Source organism: Castanea sativa, chromosome 11 (genome assembly GCF_040712315.1).
Source record: "Castanea sativa cultivar Marrone di Chiusa Pesio chromosome 11, ASM4071231v1".
NCBI classification, from domain to species: Eukaryota; Viridiplantae; Streptophyta; class Magnoliopsida; order Fagales; family Fagaceae; genus Castanea; species Castanea sativa.
Window position 1 is genome coordinate 26,546,402 of NC_134023.1, and position 22,705 is coordinate 26,569,106.

The 22,705-nt window shown below is 35.1% G+C and overlaps 1 protein-coding gene and 1 long non-coding RNA gene across 2 annotated transcripts; one reads left to right on the plus strand and one right to left on the minus strand.

The window, feature by feature from the left end:
* Window positions 1-489: 489 nt before the first annotated feature.
* Window positions 490-5,727, minus strand: LOC142614456 (uncharacterized). Its single transcript, XM_075786974.1, has 5 exons — window positions 3,304-5,727; window positions 2,342-2,985; window positions 1,947-2,156; window positions 1,305-1,522; window positions 490-1,164 (listed from the first exon to the last, which is right to left on the minus strand). Exons 1-5 carry the CDS (start codon window positions 5,594-5,596, stop codon window positions 1,122-1,124), a joined length of 3,408 nt encoding a protein of 1,135 aa, XP_075643089.1. The 5' UTR covers window positions 5,597-5,727; the 3' UTR covers window positions 490-1,121.
* A 9,447-nt stretch (window positions 5,728-15,174) lies between these two features.
* LOC142617598 (uncharacterized) lies at window positions 15,175-17,847 on the plus strand. The gene is made up of 2 exons (XR_012840998.1): window positions 15,175-15,731; window positions 17,476-17,847. It is a non-coding gene; the product is annotated as an uncharacterized LOC142617598 (long non-coding RNA).
* Window positions 17,848-22,705: the final 4,858 nt, after the last annotated feature.

The following is a 22,705-nucleotide window of genomic DNA, read 5'->3' on the forward strand; positions in this document are numbered from 1 at the left end:
CAAGCTCACTAAGAATATTGAAACTTCTAATGTCTTTTTCATATTGACTTGATAGATTTGTGGAATCGAGATGTTCAACTTTGTTTCATAACATCGTCCTATCAATAAAATCAACCTTTTCTCACTTGTTTTTCTCTCTTAGATGCACCATTTCGGGACGATAGTTTACATCCATTGACCCAAAATGTGCTGCTTTCATTTGAGGTGTTAGACACTAATTGTTCAAGTAGTAACAAGTGAAAAATTAGGTGATTTTAATGATAGAAAAATGGTAAAATTACTAAAAAATTTATTACAGAAGTTTAAAAAATTGTCATACCAAATGGACAACATAATAATAATGAATTCTCCTTTTTTTTCGGTGTTTAAAAATTGACAGAAAATTTCACATATATATACTATGCCTAGCACTGCTCTTATTGATAATTGGTCAGTTGATACACAATTGGACGGTGCATTTTAAATGGAAAATATTAAAGCTATTACCAGTTTTAGTACAAAAAGATTTAAAATTTATGTAACAATGAATATGATCAGTGTCCCATAAAAAATTTCTTAATTATCTTTATGTTGTGATGTAATTTCAATTTTGTATGACTTCTATAACAAACACCCTGTCGTCATTAAACATTAAGCAGCAGTAACAAGGATACACCTTCACAAAACATCATACACTATCAAATTATTGCTCAACGCTTTCATCCATGTTGGATTTCCATTCACTACATGATTGGAGCAGAATGGTGACTCAAGAATGGGGCGGGACAACAGGATGATGCTGAGCAGTTGTGAAACTATTCGGGACAAACTCACTGTCTTGAACAATTATGTGATCAGAAGATTGAGTGCTGGCTTCCCATAGTCCATCTTTGGTCTGGAATAAGAACAAAAATGCAAGTGAATTAGGCAGTCGTAATTTAATTTTATGCATAACTTACTATGTCTTCCATAAATTTATCGAGCTTGACACATCCAAATTTGTCAGACAATCCAAGATAGTGGTCAAGACATGCTGGATCTTGCTATAGCTATGATTTTTGTGTGGCACTTGTCAGACCAAAAAATCAAGACAGGTATCTTGAAAACACATCCTGCCCAAGTGCAGGAGGCAGACATCATCCTTATTTCTTATTAGACTTCCTCAGCATCTGCTTCAACCCCTTTCTGAAAAGCAATCACCAAGAAATACATGAGTTTCATATAAAAATGTAAACGTGACTGAAATAACTAATGCAACTGAGCAGAATTGTCCCATCCCTTTCTGCCAACTTTCAAAACTAACTATGCCAGAGTTCAAAAGTTACCTCTTCGTGGGTTTGCCAGTAACACCAAATACACCCTTCATCAATGAGCTTATATCCACAGAGCGTTCCTTCATGATCTTATCTTGGTAAATTTTGCTCCCAATCTCAGTAATTTGTTCCTCCACTTCTTCTAGTGTTTGGTCAACATTGAGCTGAAGTTCCCCTTTCCTGATGACAGTTACACTGAAACCATTTGCTTTGGCTTCCCAAAAAGCATCCTAGAGAGAGTTAATGACTGTTAGCAATAGCAAGAACAAGAGTTCCCATCTCAAAGAAATAAATAACACCTAAGAACCCCAGTGTCAGGCAAAAAAAAAAAAAAATCCATTATACTTAAAATGGCAAGAAGGGAACTCAGACCTAGCAGACAGCAAAAACACCCAAAAGCAGAAAAGCATAAGGGCTTGCGGAAACGGATACTTAAGATACACAGCTTTGATAGTGAAGAGAAGTGGAAACTAAGCATCAAATTGCCTCCATCAAAGAGACCATCAGACAAATGATAATATACCAAAAGCATTAATGAAAATTGTGAGTGTGATCATCTCCGCTTCTCTAATAAAATGCATGGCCATCACCAACAATGGCAATCACATGATGCTCTATAGAAAGAAGTAGTATGGAAACAAATAAACTCCTCACCTTAGGTGGCCGAGGAACCACAAAGGCATGGCCATTTCCAAGCATGTCCATGTGAGCCTGAATTATATAACAAAGATTTTTGCAGTCACCAGCATCCTCAAAGGCAATCACATGATATGGCTTTGGTTCCAATTCAAGATCAGTAGCCATCTCCAATGAATATAGTCCAACCATCTGTTCCCCATTATCGACTGTGTACAATTCGATGCACTGCAAAGAAGGGAGAAAAAAAATCTATTTACTCCGTAAATTTTATGGAAAAGATATCTATACTAAAGCAGAATATAAGACACTAGTCTATGGAATTTTTGACAAGTGCATAGTTTTGAGACTTTGTTTAGAAATGAGCAGATTCAGGTCCAAGAAGCTGAAAAAGTTGAATATCACAAACTTACCAGCAAATGTGGAAGATCCAACCACCACAGATAATCTTCTTCCTTCTCATCTGCATATTCACGGTATTTGGTCACTACGGCTTGTGGTCCAAACAATTCCATTTCTCTTTTGAGCTTGTTGAGTTTCTTTTCCATGAATTTCTTATTCCTCTCAGGTACTTTGCTCATCAGATCAGCTGCTTCCTGTATTTCTTTTTCAGTGATCCACCGATCTAAATCCTTCCCCATATTCCTCATAACAGATTTAACTTCTGGGTCTGTCTCTGCATTATAAGAATCCAAAAACCCATGGGACCATTTCTTTGTGTGTTGCCAATATTCTTTCCCTGATCTTTTGCCAGCTATAACAGAACCATCACTGCCTTCAATTACTGTCCTAGAATTTTTTGGATCCTCATCATGAAAGTTTTTCTCTGAATCAAGGGTGGGCAAAGAAGAAGCAACATTCCCAGGGGTGGGGGATCCTGTTGATTTTTTAATGGAGTTTTCCTGGTCCTTCACTGGGTATGAATTACCAGTGTTCCCTGCTAAAAATGCCTTCTGTTCTTCGAGGAAGTTCTTGAGGAACTCAGGGTTCTTTTCTATCAGAGGCCCTTTCCAGCGTGGAATGATTTTGCTAGGTGGATCATACAAGCTGATACCATCTGGAGGAAGAGAAAAAGATTAAATCAGCATCAGTGCTTGAAAAACTTAAAATGCTAGGTTAAGTATTTATTTGACCTTAAACTTAGCCCCTACTTGATGACTATCTAAATCATCTACCAGCCTGCTTATATGTTTTCAAGAAATTTGTTCTTAATGTAGTAACCTTTCAGGGGGTTCATGATTAGGTGAATTCCATTCTACTCTTGCTGCCAGACAACTGATATTCATTCTATTAAAAAACCTAAAATGAATTGCTTCTTCCCCAAGGGGAAAAAAAGTGAATCAATTATAAATGATTTAAAAGAACATATAACTACCTGCTCCATAATCAAGATTTTCAATATTTGAATGTAGCAACTCGTGCAGCTTCAACAATTTTTCATTCTCTTTCTCAACTTTCTTTTCGAGACCCATAAAGAACACACGTTTATCTTCCGCATCCATCAAATAAAATGGATCTCTCCCTGCCAACTCATTTTCTCGGACTTGAAAGACAATTTCTCTAAGATCATCATCTTTCATCCACTCAAGTTCACTATCATCACCATTAAAAGCAAGCTGTGTAATTTCAGTATCCATATCTAACTGTTCATTAACTTTTTCTCTAGCAACCATGTAGTTATCTTTAAAACCAGTTCCAATCTTCTTAACTAAGGGCTCAACTTCATGAAAATTTGTATCTATCCAGTTTTGTATCTTTGCAGGTGGCCCTGTCCCCACATTGATTCTATTACCTTCATGATTTAAGGAAGTTTGTGGCTTCCCAAGATCTCCCACTCCACATCTTGCCTCAGAATCTTCAGAATTTTCATTCTTAGTTGGGACAGATTCCTTCCAAGCAGAAACTTTGCAGGCTTTTGTGGAATGCGTAGTATATGATGTTCGACCTGAAATTGCTGCCACTTTGTCATTCGCATCCAATTTATGGCCCGTATTTCTTCTACTAAATCCTTCATCACCTGGATGCCTCAAAACGGCATCACTTTCTGGCAAGGTTTTCACTTGGGACACTGTGTCAGGCACTTGGTTGTGAAATTTTTCAGATAGATAGTCTCTAGCTTCTTTCAATGACAGTATCACTCTTGTCTTTGCTCTAATAGAACCTTTCCTTGACATGTGTGATTCAGCATAAGGAGTATCAGAGAATTGGATGACCTCGGTTGTGTCTGTTAACTTCAAAGCACTTTCACTATCTTTAAAACCCTGCACGGTGCTTTCACTATCAGAAGAAACATTCTCACCTGAAATAGTACAACCTTGTATATTGTCCTCTGTGGAAGAGACCTTACTGAGAAATCCAGAATCATCAATTTTTCGTACATCCAAATTGCCTGTCTTTACAGTTTCATGAATACCATTAGTCTTCCCTAAAAAACTTTTATTGTCATCACTATGCACATTGACCAATTCCATCTCATTGGAAAGTTCATTATTCACACCCTGCTTTTCGTTTGCACCTTGATTGGTCAGGGAAAGCTCTTGCCCCTCAATGTCCCGCACATGCCTGGCCATTTGTCTGATTTCCTGAATTCTATTATCCAAGTCGATAGATTTGGCCGTTGGATTAGCAGACGAATCTTGTAATGATGATTTATCAGAACCTGCCTTGGCTTTCAAAATACTATTCATTAGTTGTTCCTTATCTATCATTGGTTTCCGATTCTCAATTGGTTCCGGAGTTTGTTGAACAACCTCCACACTAAACTTCTCCAACATCTCTTTCTCCTTTCTTGACTTTATCTTTCTCCTCATCATTTCCTTCTCCACTTCCGTGTGACGAACCTCCTTATCCCCAAAACTAAATAACTTTTTCAATGCCCACAATGCGACAAATCCAAACAACACCAACCTCCCAACACTTGACATCATGGGGAACAATTCAGGGCGAAGAGTAAAACCCTGAATGGCCTTAAAAAAAGCAGACTCCCCACCTTGAACAACAAACTTTGCAACTGAACTGTTCCTCGGAATCACATTGTTCTTCCCGCTCCCCATCTCTCTAGCTAAACTCTGAGCACACAGAATTTTCAAGTTCACTTCTGTTGACTCCTCACCCCGGCTCCTTCTAACAATTTCGTCCTCATTAACAGAAACCCACTTGACATTCCCTTCCAAATCTTCAAAAACTGTAAAAATGGGAGCAGACCCAATTCCCCAATCCTTGATATCTTTCCTATACTGCTCAACCCAATTCTCCAATTTATCCCACAACACAGACTCACCCAAAACCGAACGTTTTGATTTCAATTCTTCTGTTTCAACATTTATGAGTCTACTACCATCAATAACACAATCACTATCACAGTTTAAATTATCATTGAAACTACGATTTGGGTTTTGAAAATCAGACAGACTCACCTGTTCTTTTTGCTGTTGGTCACCAAAAGTGAGCTTCTTCTTTAGCGAGTTCCGGCGATGGCGAGACGTGGGTCGACCAAAATGTGCAAAAATCTGGAAGTTCCTGCTGTTATGTAATGGTAAATAATAGGTTGGAAACGAGGAGTTTCTTTTGAAGCTGGGTTTGGGTGGTATGTTGTACTTGTACCTATGTTTCTTTGGAGAGAAACAAGGTGAAGTTCCAGATAGAATTTGAGGATTCAAAATTTCCATTGATAAATTTTTTTTTAAAGATCCAATTAGCAGTGAATCATAATACCAAACACTTTATTCTTTCTTTCTTTGATACTACAAAAATAAAGTTTCTTCCTGGCCTCTGGGTTTTGCACTTGTTGAGCACAGGTTTTGGGTTTTGGTGTTTTCTACTTGATCTTTGGTATGTGACGACGTCATATTGTGACCTTTTTATCATGAGCTTTATGATCTCAGTATCTACAGGGATTTTAGCAATGTTGTTAAGAGCAGATATTTGGGTATAAAATGCATTTACTTAGTTAGACAGTTACAATTTCAAGCATGTTAGTTACTTATTTAGTTATAATTCTAACTATGTTAATCACATTTAACATATGTTAAAATTATTAAATACACATGGAGAATAATATGACCATTAATATAAGGTTATTTGGGCGGGTTTCATAAATACCTATTTGTAATCACATTTCTATTATTGAAGAATAAATCAATTAATTGCTTAGTGCATTTCCTCTCTCTCTTAATATTTCTTTACGGATTGTGACTACCTCAGATCAAGTCAATTTCCCTACAATTTACATACATTTCCCTATAATTCTCATCCAATCCCTCTAGGTTCCTAACATTTGGTATTAAGTCGATCACCGTCTCGATTAATCGGGCATAGTTTATTGAGTATGAGATCAAATGAGTTACGATTTTGTGGTCGAATTCCAAAAGAGGCGACTTAGAGGTTAGATTAAAATTACTAATAGTTAAGTAGAGCCACCAAAAAGAGACAGAACTACCAACGGGTCAGTGTCGCTTGAGTGAGTCGTTGTAGACGTCAGTTGCAGAGTGTGGTGGTATGTTATGATCCTAATGTCCCACATTGATTAAATGTAAGCTTAACCATGTGTTTATAAACCCTTGGGCACTCGCCCCTTGCAAGCCGGTTTTCAAGGGTGAGTTCTATCCATGGGTTCCTAACAAATGTACACTGAACAAGTAGAAAACACCAATAGAAGAATTCATAGATGTAGGTTTTGCCCTTGTTGATGATCATTTACTCCAACAACATCTAGGTTCCAACAATGTAATATCTCACACCGAGTAAATCCCTTACTCTTCCCCCTCCTACTAAGGGAAAATTTTCCATATAACACAATTTTTTAAGACATATTCGTTAGTTAGCAATGTTTCCAATTTATTTAGGAAATTAGCAACTCGAGTCTCTTAGACTCCAGTTCACCGAAGCAACTCAAGCCTAAGAGACTCGAGTTCTCTGTGCTGGCAAAACTGAGGTGGATTTCAAATTCATGTGGAATTCGAGTTCCTGCTCTACTTTCTTCTTCCTTCATTCTTTTTTTTTTCTTTCTCCATCTGTCGTCCCACTCCCCTCTTCCCTCAAAATCCCAAGAACAAGACCCATTTCTCCATCTTCTTCTCTAGACAGTTCTTCTCTTCTTCTTCTCCAACTTTCTTCCTTCTTCTTCTACATTCTCATACATCCAAACCCATTTCTCAAAAACCCAAACACAAAAATCACGATCTCTTAGCTTGGGTTTGTTGATGAAAATCACAGAGAGACAAAGAAGAAGCATAAAAAAATGACATGGCTACACTTCAGAGCTCCATGTGCCAAGGTCTCTCTCCTTCTACTCTCTACCTAGTCAAGGTACCTTCCTACTCTCTACCCAGTCACGATTTCCTATCGTACAAATCCTCTAACATTTTTGTTTTTTTATTGTGCTTTGTAGCTTTTAAATTATAATTAGGGAACTCAAGTGTTCCACCTGGATAATTGTTTACGTCAGCTCTGCCAACACATGAAACTCGAGTCTTTAAGACTTGAGTTGCTACAATGAACTAGAGTTTAAGAGACTCGAGATGTTACTTTCCTAAATAGTTTGGAAACATTGCTAAATAATAAAATTGTTAGCAAAATGGTGTTATTTTGCACAAAAAAAAAAACCTCTTACGAAGACCTTGCATGATTTTGATATTCCTTTCTTTTCTTTTCTTTTCTTTGCTATGAATTTCTAATTTCATGCTTTTTAAGAGTATGCTTCCTGAAATAAAGGAATATTATAGCATAGACTTCACTTTTGTTTCATTTGACATGTAAATGCATGTCATTCTTTTTAAAAACAAAATATCAAATATCTTAGTTGTTCTTTAAATGGTGATATTTAAGATTAAATTCAAAATAAGGTACTATCTTTTTGGATATGCATTGTGAAATGTCTAACACATTTCCCATACCTAACTGAATTTTCGAATCTATGATTTCTAGATTGAGGTGTTCTTTTGCTTTCTAGTTTAGTTTATGAGCCTGAGGGTTTTCTTAGTTGAATTTAGGAAATAAAATTGATTATACTTGGGTGACCAATCACACTTTAGAATCCCAATTATTGGTGGCGACTCCTTAAAATGAATATACATGTAAATATTCATCCACACACACCATTATAGTATTGCACACGTACCATATACACATGTTTACCTTATACAAACCACACACGCACACGCCGAGTAAAAAGTCCCGTGCCAATGGGAACATCATCATTGAACACAGTAAGAATATGAGCAACCTTCACCAATCCAATGGACTCTAGAAAGCTAGTGCCACATAGTTTCTTCACTTTCTAGAAGTTCCATAATCTCCTTTCAAAGCATATTAATGTCTACACCATAGGAGCCATCTTTTTTCCTAGATAGTAAGAAAATTGAGTCTTTCTTTTTTCCTGGATTTTTTTAGGGATATGAGCAAACACAACATTATTCCATTTTGTAAGCTCATTTGCACAATTTTGTAGACCTAGTGCTATTTTCTTGGGGCATTTATGATCTCCTATCTCTCCAAGCTGCTTCAATGACCTCTATGCAGCCTTCTCTTCTAGTCCACATGGCCTTAAAATGGAATCGGTGTTTACAGGGTTGAAAAGGGGAAATTAGTTCGTGATTAGCAAAACACAATGGTCTAATGTTTAGTTAACCAAATGATGAGCTCTTGTATCACCAAAATGATCAAGCCACTCAAAGGTGGCAAAGGCTCTACCCAACTGCAAAAGAATCCTATCATATTTCACCTGCATATTACACTAAGGGAAGTCTAGACCATAGTACCCCACATCCTGGAAACCACGTATTTTGATTGCCTAACATAAACCATCCATTTGTTGAGATCTCTGAGCTCTGCCTAATTTTTCATTTAGGAATAAGATTTCATTGAAGTCACCTCAAAAATTCTAGGGCAATTAAATTGATTATTTAAAGAAGATAATAGGTTTTAGGATTCTCTTCTTCGATGGGTCTCAAAATAGTCGTAGAAACCAACATTCTCCATGTAAAAGCTCCAGAAGATCTAGTGACCACATCATCTATCTAATGGCTTGAGTACCTTTTGATTTCCAAATTAACATCTCTAGACCAATGTCGTGATGACCCCACCCTAAGTACACATATTTTCGTTTTTTGTTTCATTAAGCCGAAAAGATATGTTATTCCCTAAAGCACACAATAGTGGGCAAAATGTGTCTTCACATTGAAGGGACATCATGTTAGGGACATATTTTTATGTAATTGACATATCCTTTGACAAAACGCACTTTACTTGTATTTGGATAAATCTAAGTAGGTTCAAGATGATCATTACAAGTGGTTAAATTGAAGACATGAATATTACTCAAGAACTACTTAAGAAAAGTGCAATCTGTAGGTCTCGATACCTCCTCGACAAAAGCTCAATCTGTCGAGATTGATTCAAGCTCGATACATGTCTCGATCTATCGAGTTTACGGGATTCAAGCTATAGCCAGCAACATTTTTACTCTAAAAGGCTATTTGTTTATGGGTTTGTATAATCCTCATAGGACTAGGAAAACCTAAGGTTTGTGGGTGTGTATAATCCTTATTGGACTAGGAAAGCCCAAGATTTGTGTAAACCTATTTGGAATAGGAGAGCCCATTAAGCTCTTATTTAAAGGAGGTGGAAAAGGAAAAACCTAACCCTAGAGAGCTTCATAAGGTTTTCTTTTTGAAACCCTAGACTCCTCCTACAGAAGAAAGAGTTCCTGCTGCGTTTCGTGTACGCCTTTGGGTTTTGTAACCAAGCAAAGTCTCTTGTACCAATATTGAAGATCTTATTGGTGTTTCTATGTGAAGCTGTTGCAAATAAACTACACCAATCCAAGGGTTGCTATGGAGTTAGTCACGTACTGGGATTCGTGAAAAGGAATAAGCCGCGTACTAGGATCCGCGCATTGATTGGTTAGTCATGTACTGGGAGCCATGCAATACAAGGAGATATTGTCACTATAGAACAAGTCCAATTGAGTATTGGGGTAAGGGTTCAGCTTGTTTTGATAATAGTGGATTCTCTAGAGTGGTGATCTTAAAATCACCCGGTGGGATTTTTGCCTCAGGGGTTTTCCCTATTCGTAAACAAATCACCCGTGTCAAATTTAATTTTCGTTGCATTTAGTTTTTTGGTGATTTGTTTGTGCTACCACGCTCATTGCAACCACGCTCATTGCATGTAATTGAACTTAATTAATTCACTTGGCTAATTAATTGGTTAATTCATCACAAAGAGTCAATGCATTCTTAGCCAATCACATCATCTGTTATAAGCATATTATCATGTGCTTCCCTACATCTCCAAACTTGGTAGGTTAGGCCTAATGAAGTTGAGTCCCAATCTCCCAAGTCACACATCACCTAAGGAAGCACATGGTGATGTGCTTATATGGGGTGAGCTCCATTTAATGTGAAGACATGTTTTCCCCTCTACTATGTGCTTTAGGGAGAAACAAATTCTTATGACCTAAGCTAGAAATGTGGGTTCCATAACGAGGATGTTGTGCTCTTTAAGGGGGTGAGAGGTGGGTTAGGCCTAATGAAGTTGGGTCTCAATCTCAAGAGTCCCACATCGCCTAGGGAAGCACATAATGATATGCTTATGAGTGACCTACCTTCAATGTGAAGGTGTGTTTTCCTCATTATTGTGTGCTTTAGGGAGAAACAAATCCTTGCGGCCTAATGAAACTAAAGAGGGCAATATTTGCACAGTTTTGGTGGGGTCATGATATTTGGTATCAAAATCATGCCTTATCTGGAAGTGTGGGTTCCAAAATGAGGATGTTGTGCCCTTTAAGGGGGTGTAAGGTGGGTTAGGCTCAATGAATCTAAGTCCTAATCTCACAAGTCACACATTGCATGAGGAAGCATACAATGATGTGCTTAAAAGGGGCGACCTTCCTTTAATGTGAAGACATGTTTTTCCACTATTGTGTGCTTTTGGGAGAAACAAATCCTTGCAGCCTAATGAAATTAAAGAGGATAGTATAGTTAGGGTGGGTTAGGCCTAATGAAACTGGGTCCCAATCTCACAAGTCCCATATAGCCTGAGGAAACACATGGTGATGAGCTTATAAGGGGTGATCTCCTTCAATGTGAAGACACATTTTCCCACTGTTGTGTGCTTTTGGGAGAAGTAATCATTACAGCCTAATAAAGCCAAAAAGGATAATATATGCATAGTTAGGGTGGGGTCATAACAAAAGTTGGGTTAGGTCTAATGAAACTGAGTCCCACATTGCTTGGTAAAGTACATGGTGATGTGCTTATAAGGGGTGACCTCCCTTCAATGTGAGGACACATATTCCCAATATCTACACATTTAGGTTGAGGTCATAACAAATGGTATCAAAGTCGTGACCTAACTAAAAGTGTGGGTTCCACAATGAGGACGTTGTGCCCTTTAAGGGGATGAGAGGTGTGTTATGCCTAATGAAGCTGAGTTCCAATCTCACAAGTCCCACATTGCCTAGAGCAGCACATGGTGTGTGCTTATAAGAGGTGACCTTCCTTTAATGTGAAGAAACATTTTTTCCCATTATTGTGTTTGTAGACACTTAATTTTGCACCCATAATTTAACCTTGAAAGATGACAAAATGACCATTCTATGTACTCCAAAAATCATATTTGCATTTTAGTCATTAGTTCATTCATCATATATCAGGAAAATGATCATGAAGTTCTAACAATCACAATGATGCTTTCAGTTTCCAAATTCAACAATCGGATTGAAAGATATCATAAGATCAAGTTTTAACGGCCTACATGCATTTATTTGGCTGGAACTTATCACACAAGATTAATTGAAATTAATTTTGATTGGTCATAAATTAAAACTAACTAGATGAATTTTTGTGATTGGATTGGTGGAATATTTTTATTGAGGTGTGTTTCTTCCATGGGAATAAAAGAAGTATGCTGAAAATATTAAATTTGGACTAATAATTAGGTTTTTTATCTTGAAAATAATTATTTTAAAAGCTTAATTATCAACTTGGGTTGAGTTTTTTCAGGAATATAATTCTAAAATATGTCCAAGTGCATTTTCCAATTTAGAAAAACATTGAAAAAAGTCCAAAATGTGTAAAAAATGAAATTTGGATGAATCTGCTGAAAGTGCCAATCGGGACTTCAACAATGCCAATCGACAGTTGTGGAGTGCTTATCAGCACTTCAATATTGTCGATTGGCACATGTCACAGAATATGCCCAGATTCGTAGTTTAAAACTCATCAAATCTCTCCATTAACAAGGATTAAATAATTAACTATTTTCAAACAAAACATGATGAGATTAATCCAATGGTCACTGAAACCCATTCTCCTTATAAGATTCTTAAGAAATGCCCACTCGACTCTATCATAGGCATTACTCATATCTAGCTTAAGTGTCATACAACCAAATTTGCTTGAATTGTGAGTCCTCATGCAATGCAAAGTCTCAAAAATAGCAAGAGTGTTATAAAAAATAAGATAGGCTTTCGCAAAAGCCAAATGGTGCTCTATGATGACCCTTGGTAAGACCTTCTTTAATTCGTAAGCTAACACTTTTGAAAAAAATCTTATACAGTGTGGGCACAAGCGCCCCAACCATGTTGGGCAGTAGTGGTTTCCTCATAGGAAGGTACGCCTCAGCCTAGGGTAGACCGAGCGGAGGGTGTAAATGTAGTCATCACCTACATTAGATCTAGAAACCATCTATATAGAGCTCTTGTGGAAGGACTAATATTTACTAGAGCACTTGTCCGGAGTTTAGATATGGGGATGGAAAGGTGTTAAGCACCTAACCCCACCCGACCTGTGGGTCGGCCTTCGCTCATTGTGTTCCAAATTCTAGTCTTATAAAAGGGTCTCCTAACATATTATTCTAAACTCTCACACACACACGCTCTAATATCCATCTAGAGAATTTAACATGGCATATCATCCCCAAACCCTAAACATTCATTTATCACGGCATTCGAAAGTATATTCCAAGGGCGGCAAGCATGTCTTAAGGCAGTATCATCAACAAGGCAATAATCAAGAATTATCACATGCATATTCAGCATGACAAACACGTCCAATCACTCAAGCATGGCATCCTCATATCCAATCATGCCATCATGCATGTTCATATTCATATACGTAATTTTCCTCATCACTAGATCACAGCACATATGCATCAATGCATATTCATGTTCTATGCATGTTCACGTCATTATCAAAGTATAGACCCTAATCATTCATCTAATAATCCAAGAATGTGAAAGATGCTTGAAGTTGATTGGAAGAAGGGTGCTTTCATTGCTAAGCCGAATAGAAGATTGGCTAGATGAGAGGCAATTGATTGCCGAGCAAGACAAATGATGGCGCCCATTGTATTGTAATAAGATTTTTTTCTTTTTTCTTTTTGCATGAAAACACTATTAAAAAAGGATACCAATTATATATTGAACAACAATAGCTGCGTCTCTCTCTTCTCCCAATCACACGTCACATTACCACACGCCACATTGGGTAATAAAAACTGTGATTTGAGCTATTCGATTATTGAGGAAAGACGTTGAACAGAGAATATGGACAAAACTAATACTTTTAAGATAATTGTCACTGCACACTTCCGAAATTTTGTGTTCGTGGCATATATTAGAGTATCATATATTCATCCAATTTCCAAAGCAAAAGTTAATTTTTCATTTTGTTTGCTTACTTTTTCAAAAAACCTTCTAACCGACTCTCTATTTTCTCAATCCTATTTAACTATTATTTCTTTATTATTTCTTTAATCTTCTTTGGTTCTTTTTTATAATCTTTCTCCATTCCCAAAAGAATAGAGGAAATAAAAACAATTTTTTTTTTTTGATTTCAACAATTTTTTGTCTTGAAAATTTCTTTTGTTAATGAACAATAACTCTACAAACTAAGAGAGTGACTATTCCTGAACAAAAAACATTTTGCATTTTTGAAAGATGGTTAGAGTTGTATTTTAAGAGCATTTATATTAGCCTCTCCAATTTAACATTTTAGCAAATTTTTGTCTAAACCCAACCAAAGTAAGTGTGCATTAGTCTCGCTAAGTTAACAATAGTTTTAACGATGCACAATATCCTTGCTACTTGTAGTGAGGCACTAACCATCGCTACATTGAAAATAAATATTTTTTAAGTTTTATTCTTATCAGGGCATTATAACATTTTCCAATTGTTAATAGAGTTTCATATTTTATTTAGGGCATATGTTACTAAGCCATGTTAAGAAAAATTTTTATGGAAAAACAAAAAAATGATTAACTTTTTAAATATTTTTTTAATTTTTCATTAAATTTTTTGTAAAATGAATAATTAATTTGTGTCTTAAAGGCATACATTAAATAATTTTTTTAAAAAAACTATTACTTTTACTTTTTTTCATAAAAAGTTTATAAAAATATATTCTAAATTAATTTTTTTTAAACTTTCATTAGGTGCATTTGGTTCTAGTTTAAAAAGCCAGCGTATTTTATTACTTAACTTATTTTTGCTATTATTTATAGGCTCTATTGTACTTTTTATTATTATTTATAGATCTCAATGTACTATTTCAGCTAATTTTTACCTTTATATACAGTATTTTCAACAAAAAAAGTTTTAATTTCAACAAAATAAGCGGATCTCAAACAAAATCTAACTTTAAAAAATCATTAAAAAATAATTATTTTTATTTTTACATAAAAAATTTTAAAAATAATTTTTAAATCTGGTACATTAGTTAAATTTTCCCAAAAAGCAACTAAAAAATAAATAAAATAAGAATTCTTCTGTAGCAGAGACAGAAAATCTATATTAACATCTCATTAAAAGCCTCTTTCTATAGTCCCCAAATTAGAGACTGCCCAAAATGTCCCACGGCCACAGTCCACTTCCACACGTATAGCTATACGGAAGGCATAACTAGTATTTTTTATTTGGCTGAATTGAAGGTAACAATAGTGCTTGCTGAACTAGAATTCTTAGCTATATTAATGTCTCATTAATATTAGCTATATTTGCTGAACTATATTAATGTCTCATTAAAAGCTTCTTTCCATAGTCCCCAAATTAGAGACTGCCCAAAATGTCCCACGGCCACAGTCCACTTCCACATGTATAGCTATACGGAAGGCATAACTATTATTTTTTATTTGGCTGAATTGAAGGTAACAGTAGTGCTTGCTGAACTAGAATTCTTTTGCAATCTAACAGTCGATGGTGATCCAAGCAACTATAAAAAGCATGGCCTTGTGGCTATTTCAGAGCAGATAGACCTTCACCTCCAACTCCAAAGTCCAAATATTTCAACCATGTTCGCCTTGTTGTTCATGTTGTTTACCACCATCATTGCACCACTAATTCCAACCCTCTCTTCACAACCATCACCACCACAACCCTCCCTTACTCAGCCTCCACCACCGACAGCGCCAGCATTGGAGTTTACTCCAATCCAACATTTTCCCCCATCTCCCCCTTTCACTCCATCACTACGAGATGACAACATGTGGCCTGCACCAAGTCAACCACAATCAATATCCATGCGGTTCGTGTTGGGGTGTATCTTGGCTTCAATAATATTACTTAGCTTAATCGTAGTGGCGATTTACATTCGCCGGCGAAAAGGGCCGAAAGGGGACCATGGGGATCCAGGAAAGCCAGGGCCGAAAGGGGAAAAAGGGGACAAAGGGGAGAAAGGGCCGAAAGGTGACAAAGGGGACAAAGGGGACAAAGGGTCACCAGGGCCTAAAGGGCCGCAAGGGCCGCCAGGCTGCCACTGCCATCAGGGCTACCCGTGCCATTATTGCTGCTAGGAAAAGATAATAGTAATTTCTTTTCCTATCTGTTTGGATTTTTATATTTTTTTTTCCCCAGTTTTTACCATTTGGTTCGGTCTGAGTATTTGGGTGTTAAGTTTCTGTAATGGCTTTTTTTTTGGGGGGGGTGGGGAGGATAGTTTTAGAGTGCTTGTATTTGGGTAGCTGGAAACTGTTGTTCTTTAAACCCAAAAGCCGCTTTACACAAAAAATACAGCGGTTGGCACTGACGGGTTAGGCTGAAGCTAAAAAAAGAAGGAAAAAAAAGAAAAAGAAAAAAAAGACGGGGGCGTTGACGTTATGCAATCCCAAAACACAGCAAGTCCACAAAATAAAATAGAAATGAAAAGCACAAACCTTATCACTACCCTGCCTCTTTTGCGTTTTCCAATCTTCTGTGTTTTCTTTCTGCAATTATTCTTCCTGCTTCTTTGGATTTCCTTTCTTCCTCCATCACTGGTACCCAAAACGACAAAACCAAAAGAAGTCAAAAGTCTAGGATTTTTTTCTTTTACCAATAAGGTTGTCTACCAATATGGCAGACACTACCCCTTCCCCATGAAAAGGTTGGACATGTGGCCATGTTTCCACCAGTAATTTGCTTTTAAATTTTTTAAACCATTTTCATTTAATTGCATTTTTTATAAGACATTTAAATATCTAATTGCAGTAATTTATTAGTACTACAAACCCACGTATTCATATGTTAAATTCATGTGTTATTGTAAATTAAAATTTATATTATAGATTAAAAAAGTGCAAATATTATACATATTTGCATAAAAATATATAATTTTGTAAACATTTTTTTTGTCTATAATATAATTCTATCTTATCTTGATAGTATAATGTGAATTAATAATTTTTCTTATTATTATTATTTTTTTAACAATTAATAATATTCAGTTGATATAAAAAATACATTTGAAAGATGGTTTTTATTTTTATTTTTTGGAACTATTTTAGTTATTTTTTCCATTTATACTAATTTATTATATTTATTTATATTTTAAATAAATTTTAAATTAATTATGACATCATCATGGTTCGACCTCGATTAGACATTTGTCAAACCTCAAAAACCTTAAACCCCTTCATCCTCTGGTTCTTTGAACAATCTGGGTTTCAAAACCATTATATAGGTTTGACAAGGTGTGTAGAAGTTGGATAATCTTTTGTGTTGTTAAGTAGGTTCTTTCTTGAAAATTTCTATTCAATTCGTATATGCTGTTAGGTTCTTCAAAGGAGAAATTATTAGGACCTAGGCCCCGAGTAGTCACAACCAATAATAAAAGGCCACACATATAAAACAATTCTGGTTCAACTTCCTAAATGAAAAAAACAAAACAAAACCACATAAATTTAACTCTAGTTAAAAAAAAAAATTAATTAGAAAAACACAAATAAATTTAATTTATAAACAGGCAAGATTCAAAAACTAGAAATAAATTTGAAATCCAAAAGCTCAATCTCATCGGTTTGTATCTAGCTTTAGTGACCCTTAGTCTATCCATAGAGGTCTTTTTCTCTCAAAACTCTAGATTAGTTTCCTTCTTCCACTCTCTAACCATCACTGATTTGTCTCAAACTTTTATGGCAAAGAACGATGAAAATGAAGGCATGACGAATTTTCGTCAAAGCTGCAGAGCAATTTTTTCTTTTTCATCAAGATTTTATTCTTGTGTATATTTTTTTTTTCCAAATAACTATTTAACCACTAATTTTCTTTTTGAATTTATTTTTAAATTAACAGCGTGACCATAGGGGTTGGCCTTGGTAACTGGTGTGCATGTGCGAATATTGCAGAATCAGCTATCATCTAATAGCAAAGATTGATGTCAAAGTTTTGAATCGAAGATTGCAAATGTTATATTCGATCTTGGATTTGATGTGAGCTTTGAACATTGGTTCTGATGTGATGTACTTCTGTAGTTTGGAATAATTGTTTTAATTTGGAATTGTAATATTTTGGCTAATAAATAAGGTTAGTGGTATTTGCGGAAGTTTGGAGGTTAGTATTTGCAACTGATTTGTGTTTTAGGGATTAATTTTGTTTTGGTGTTTGGATTTCATTGTAAATTGTGTTTGTTTTGATAATAAAATTTCTACTTTATCCAAGCAAATAGGTTTGTCAATGGCATGTGTTGTCTATAAAATGCTTTTAACAGGGCAGTTTGTTGTGCTTGGCCATATCCTTAGATATATTTGAAAAGTGACTCTCTTATTGCATAAATGAATTCTATTGAATATGAGATCCTGCAAAACTCTTGTATGCGCTTGGCGCATGAGATATCTTTTCAGAATTTGGGAATTAAAGTTAGTTTGTGTTGTAAATGAATAAGCTCTTGCAAAAAATCAACATTTTTTTTATTATCTCTTTCTAGATAAAATGTTGGCTGTTTCCTTTTAAAAAATTATTGTTTTACATTGATAGTGTAATATAAACTAATAATTTATTAAATAATGCCAACTAGGAGATTTAGAACTCACTTGGGATAAATCTTAGATTTATTTTTTACTATATAAATGATTAAATATGTAGTGAGGTTTTTAGAAAGTTAAACATTACTCATTTGCTTCTCTCTGGCATTGTCAAAGATCTATAAGTTCTTGATTAGATGATATGTCAGTATTTCAAGGACTAATCATTTCCTTTTTCCTCTCTCTCTTAGTTGATTACCCTCTTGTTTGTTTTTTGTAAGATAGTCTTCATTCAACAAGCAAAAAAGTTGCATCCGCCACTAGTAATATACCAATTTTGCATTATTTAGGAAGGCCTAAACAACTAAACTTAACAAAAATGCCAAGGACTTGGGGTCAATGGTGCTTTCCCTGCACCTTATATTAGGCTTTCTTGGATAATCCTTGCATTATTTGAGAAGAGCTAGCTAGACTAGCAATAGTCGAAGACTTCGTGTCTTTCCGCTTTCTGCCGACCACGATGACTTTTGCCAACTTTGTTTTTGACAAATTAACCTATATGCCTAAATGCGAATCAAGCTTTTAGCCTTTTAATCTCCTCTGTTTCGAATTTGGTCTCAGAAGAACTCCATGCAAGCTATTCAGCCCACAAGCTTGGATTTGGTCTCTAATGTGCATGAAATATATACAATAAAGTATTCACATATCTACATATTTAGGACTTTTTAAATTGATAATTTTACATGTCTAACCCTACTATTTAAGCTTTACAAACTGGTAAATTTAAGGATATTTTGGACATCAAGATTGTGGAATCCAAACAGGGGAAGCCCCTTAAATAATAGTATATATATATATATATATATATATATATATATATATATATATAATCTTAAAAATTAGCTTTAAAAATATTAATTGACATTCATAAAAAAAAATTCCTACAAAATTTAATATAAACATAAGTTGTGATATATTTTTTTAATACCTAATTCAATTTACTCAACAATCTTTGGTCCACATGATTTCTTCATTAATTCCCAATTGTTTGAACTCATTATTATCAATCTCAATTAACTATAAGAATATGTTTTATATTATTAAATAAAGAAACAAAAACAACCAATTCATAATTATTAACAATCAAAATAAGAGATTAATCCAAATATTGAATGGATGTGTTTTAATTTTCTTAATATTAAATTTAATGCTACATCGTAGTTCCCTATTGAAACTAACATCTATTAACAGAATGACCAATTAGCAAACTTGAGAAACCAATAATATAATTTTACATTTTTTTTTTCTATGTCGGCATATGTTTCTTTAAAGTTGGAACTAGGGAAGTGCCTTTAACTTTTTTTTTTCTATGTCAATGAGGGAAGAGTAGGTTCACATAATCACAATACAAGTATCCATAAAAATCTCCACAATCCTTGCGCTCAAACATGTGACTTGCTTTTGGTGGGAGGTGCTTGCTAGTGTACCAAGGTCAAACCTCTAAGAGCATTCCCATTAAACATCCTAAAAAATTTAGCATTTACCACCTCAAAACACTATTTTTACAAATTTAACATCTCATTTTACTATATACCAAACATCAAACATTCTATTTTTTTTACAATTTCATTTAAATATTCTTTCTTTTAATATTTTTATTCATTTTTATTATTATTATTTCTCACTCTCCCTCTGCCTCTCTCCCCACTGTATCTCCATCTTTCTCAACCCGGTCTAGAAGCTTCTCCCACCTCCATGGCCTGAGCTTTTCACCTCTAACCACGGCACTCAATAGCATTTAAAAAAGAAGAAGAAGAAGAAGAAGAAGAAGAAGAAGAAGAAGAAGAAGAAACCACCCACCACATGGCCTCAACCCACGGCACAACCCACAACAACCAACCACCAAATCAATCAACCCACACCCATAAGCCAAAGCCACCCCAATCAACTCATACCCACAACCATAAAACCACTCAAGGCTGCCGAAACTCACCCACAACCCAGATCCGATTTTACAAAACCCACCCACTCATACCCACGACTCAATGCTTGTGATGGCTCCGGTAAGGCGATCTTGCGGGGTGGGCTAAGGCGATCTTGAAGAGTGCGAGGCTTGCGGTGGCTCCGATAAGGCAGATCGTCGGAGACAAAGAGCATAGAGAAAGAAGCAGAGAGAAACAGAAAAAGAAAAAGAAAAAGAGACCTCGAGAGAGAGAAAGAAAGAGACATGAGAATAAAAACTTTTTTTTTTTTTTACAATCCAAGCTACAGTGAGCTTGTATTGATAGAAGCTCACTGTAGCAGTATGTCAAAAATTTTGCCATTTGAAATCATTGATGGAGTGGTTTTTTTGGATGGTAAAATTTAGTATATGCCCCTTTTAGCATCTTTAATGAGAATGCTCTAATGATGATAAAACTTATAACAGACTATACTTACTCGTCTGTTTCATATTGTACTTTGACAAATCAACTTTTGGTGGAAGATGCTAGCTAGAGACTGCCAAGAAAGGTTTTAAGGCATTTATTGTACCAAAAACCTTTTGGTCCAGTAAATTCCTGTACGTAAACCAAAAATGCTAGTGAATCTGCAGCTTCATGATGCTGATAATGCCAAAAAGATCATCTCTATGCCAATTTCGATTCATGCTGGTTTTACTGATGAAACCATTTGGCCTTACACAACTAAATAAGTAGTAAGACATGGAAATATGTAAATAAATATGAACTTCTCAACTAAAGAACAAAAAAGTATATAAATTTATCTGAAGTGGTCATCCCCACTTTTCAATTGATACAGGGATATATGTTTGATATATAACACTTGAGTACGAGTGATATATATATATAGAAGAAGAAGATGCAAAATCTGAAGCTCCTTCTGGATCTGATTTTCCACCTATTGAAACTCCTCCTTTTAAACATCTGCGTGTGATAAATTTGATGGATATGGATGTTGAAACCCCTGCTTTTCAAATTGATATGGTTGCTTTAAGTAATGAATTCTTTTCTAAAGCAAACCGTGATAAAAGAAAGTATTACCAAAGTACTTTTGCTCAGTCTGAGAAAGACAGAATCAAAGGAAATGGAGAGAAAAAATGAATTTGTTAAAACAACATATTTTGTTTTTTGATTATCTTGAGAATTATTATGTTTCAAGAAATGAGGTTCATACCAATTACTTGAACGTAATAAAAAAATCTGCTTTTGTTAAACATGATAAAACTGTTGTTAAATCCAGTCATCCACCTCTTGAAACTGTTTTGATTACTTGCAAAAATGATAAAGAAAGCACTGAGGTGAAAGCCTCCCCTTTCAAAATTGCTGATGATAAAACTCATGTTTCTGCCATTATTGAACAAAACAATTTTACTAATGAATCTTTGCATATTATTGGTCAACAGCTTGACCGTATTGAAGAAAAAATTGATGAAAAACCTTCTATTTCAAAATCTGAGAAACCTTTGATTAATTTACCCAGTCAAAGAAAAAATATTGATTTTAAAACTTCTCAGAGTAAGACTTTTGATTTAGTTAATTCCCAAGGATCAACTGTTGAAAAGATTGAAAAAATGGTTGCTGATTTAAAAGTTAAAACCGAGCAAACTTCTACTTCTAGAAGTGCTGCTTGTGCTATTTCAAGAAATGAGAAAGAAGTTGTTTCTGATGCCGACACAAATTCTGACTCATTATCTTCAAAATCTTCCAAAAATGCTTTTGATGATGACATAGGGTTACCAGAGATTAAAAGATTTGTTGGAAAACCCAATCCCACGTCTTTTACAAAAAATTGGTATACTAAACCTACTCCTCCTGATGTACAATTTGAAGAAAGATCTTCTCAAACTCAGTTTTCTGTTTCTGCTGATAAACTTTATGAATGGAATATTGATGGTTTGTCTGAACAAGAAATTATTAACAAAATGGCTCATATGTCTATGGTTGGTATTGCATACATAAATAACCATGACAGTCTTGATCATCCTAATATTGTTAATTTTCTTGCATTTGGTTTCACTGGTTGTCTTCGCGGATGGTGGGATTCACATCTCACAGAAGAATCCAGAGAATCTATTAAACATGCTGTTAAAAGAGATATTGATGGTATGCCTATTTTTGATCAAAATATTAACCGTGGTGTTCCTGATGATGTTAATACTTTGGTTTACACCATTCTTAAACACTTTGTTGGTACTCCTTCCAATATTTCGTCTTGAATTTTTGATTATTTGAATAATTTGAGATGCCCTACTATGTCTGATTACAGATGGTACCAAGATGTATTCACTTCCAGAGTCATGCTTAGAAAAGACTCTACGAAGCCTTATTGGAAAGAGAAGTTTATTGACGGTCTGCCTCCTATTTTTGCTCATAAGGTAAAAAATGAATTAATTGGTGAAAATGATTCTATTGACTTTGATAATTTAACCTATGGTGATATTTTCAGCACTATTAAGAAAATTGGAATTAATATGTGCAATGATGAAAAATGGTTAAAAAAACAGTTAAAAGATAAAAAACAAAGCTAAATATAAAATGGGTAATTTCTGTGAACAATATGGT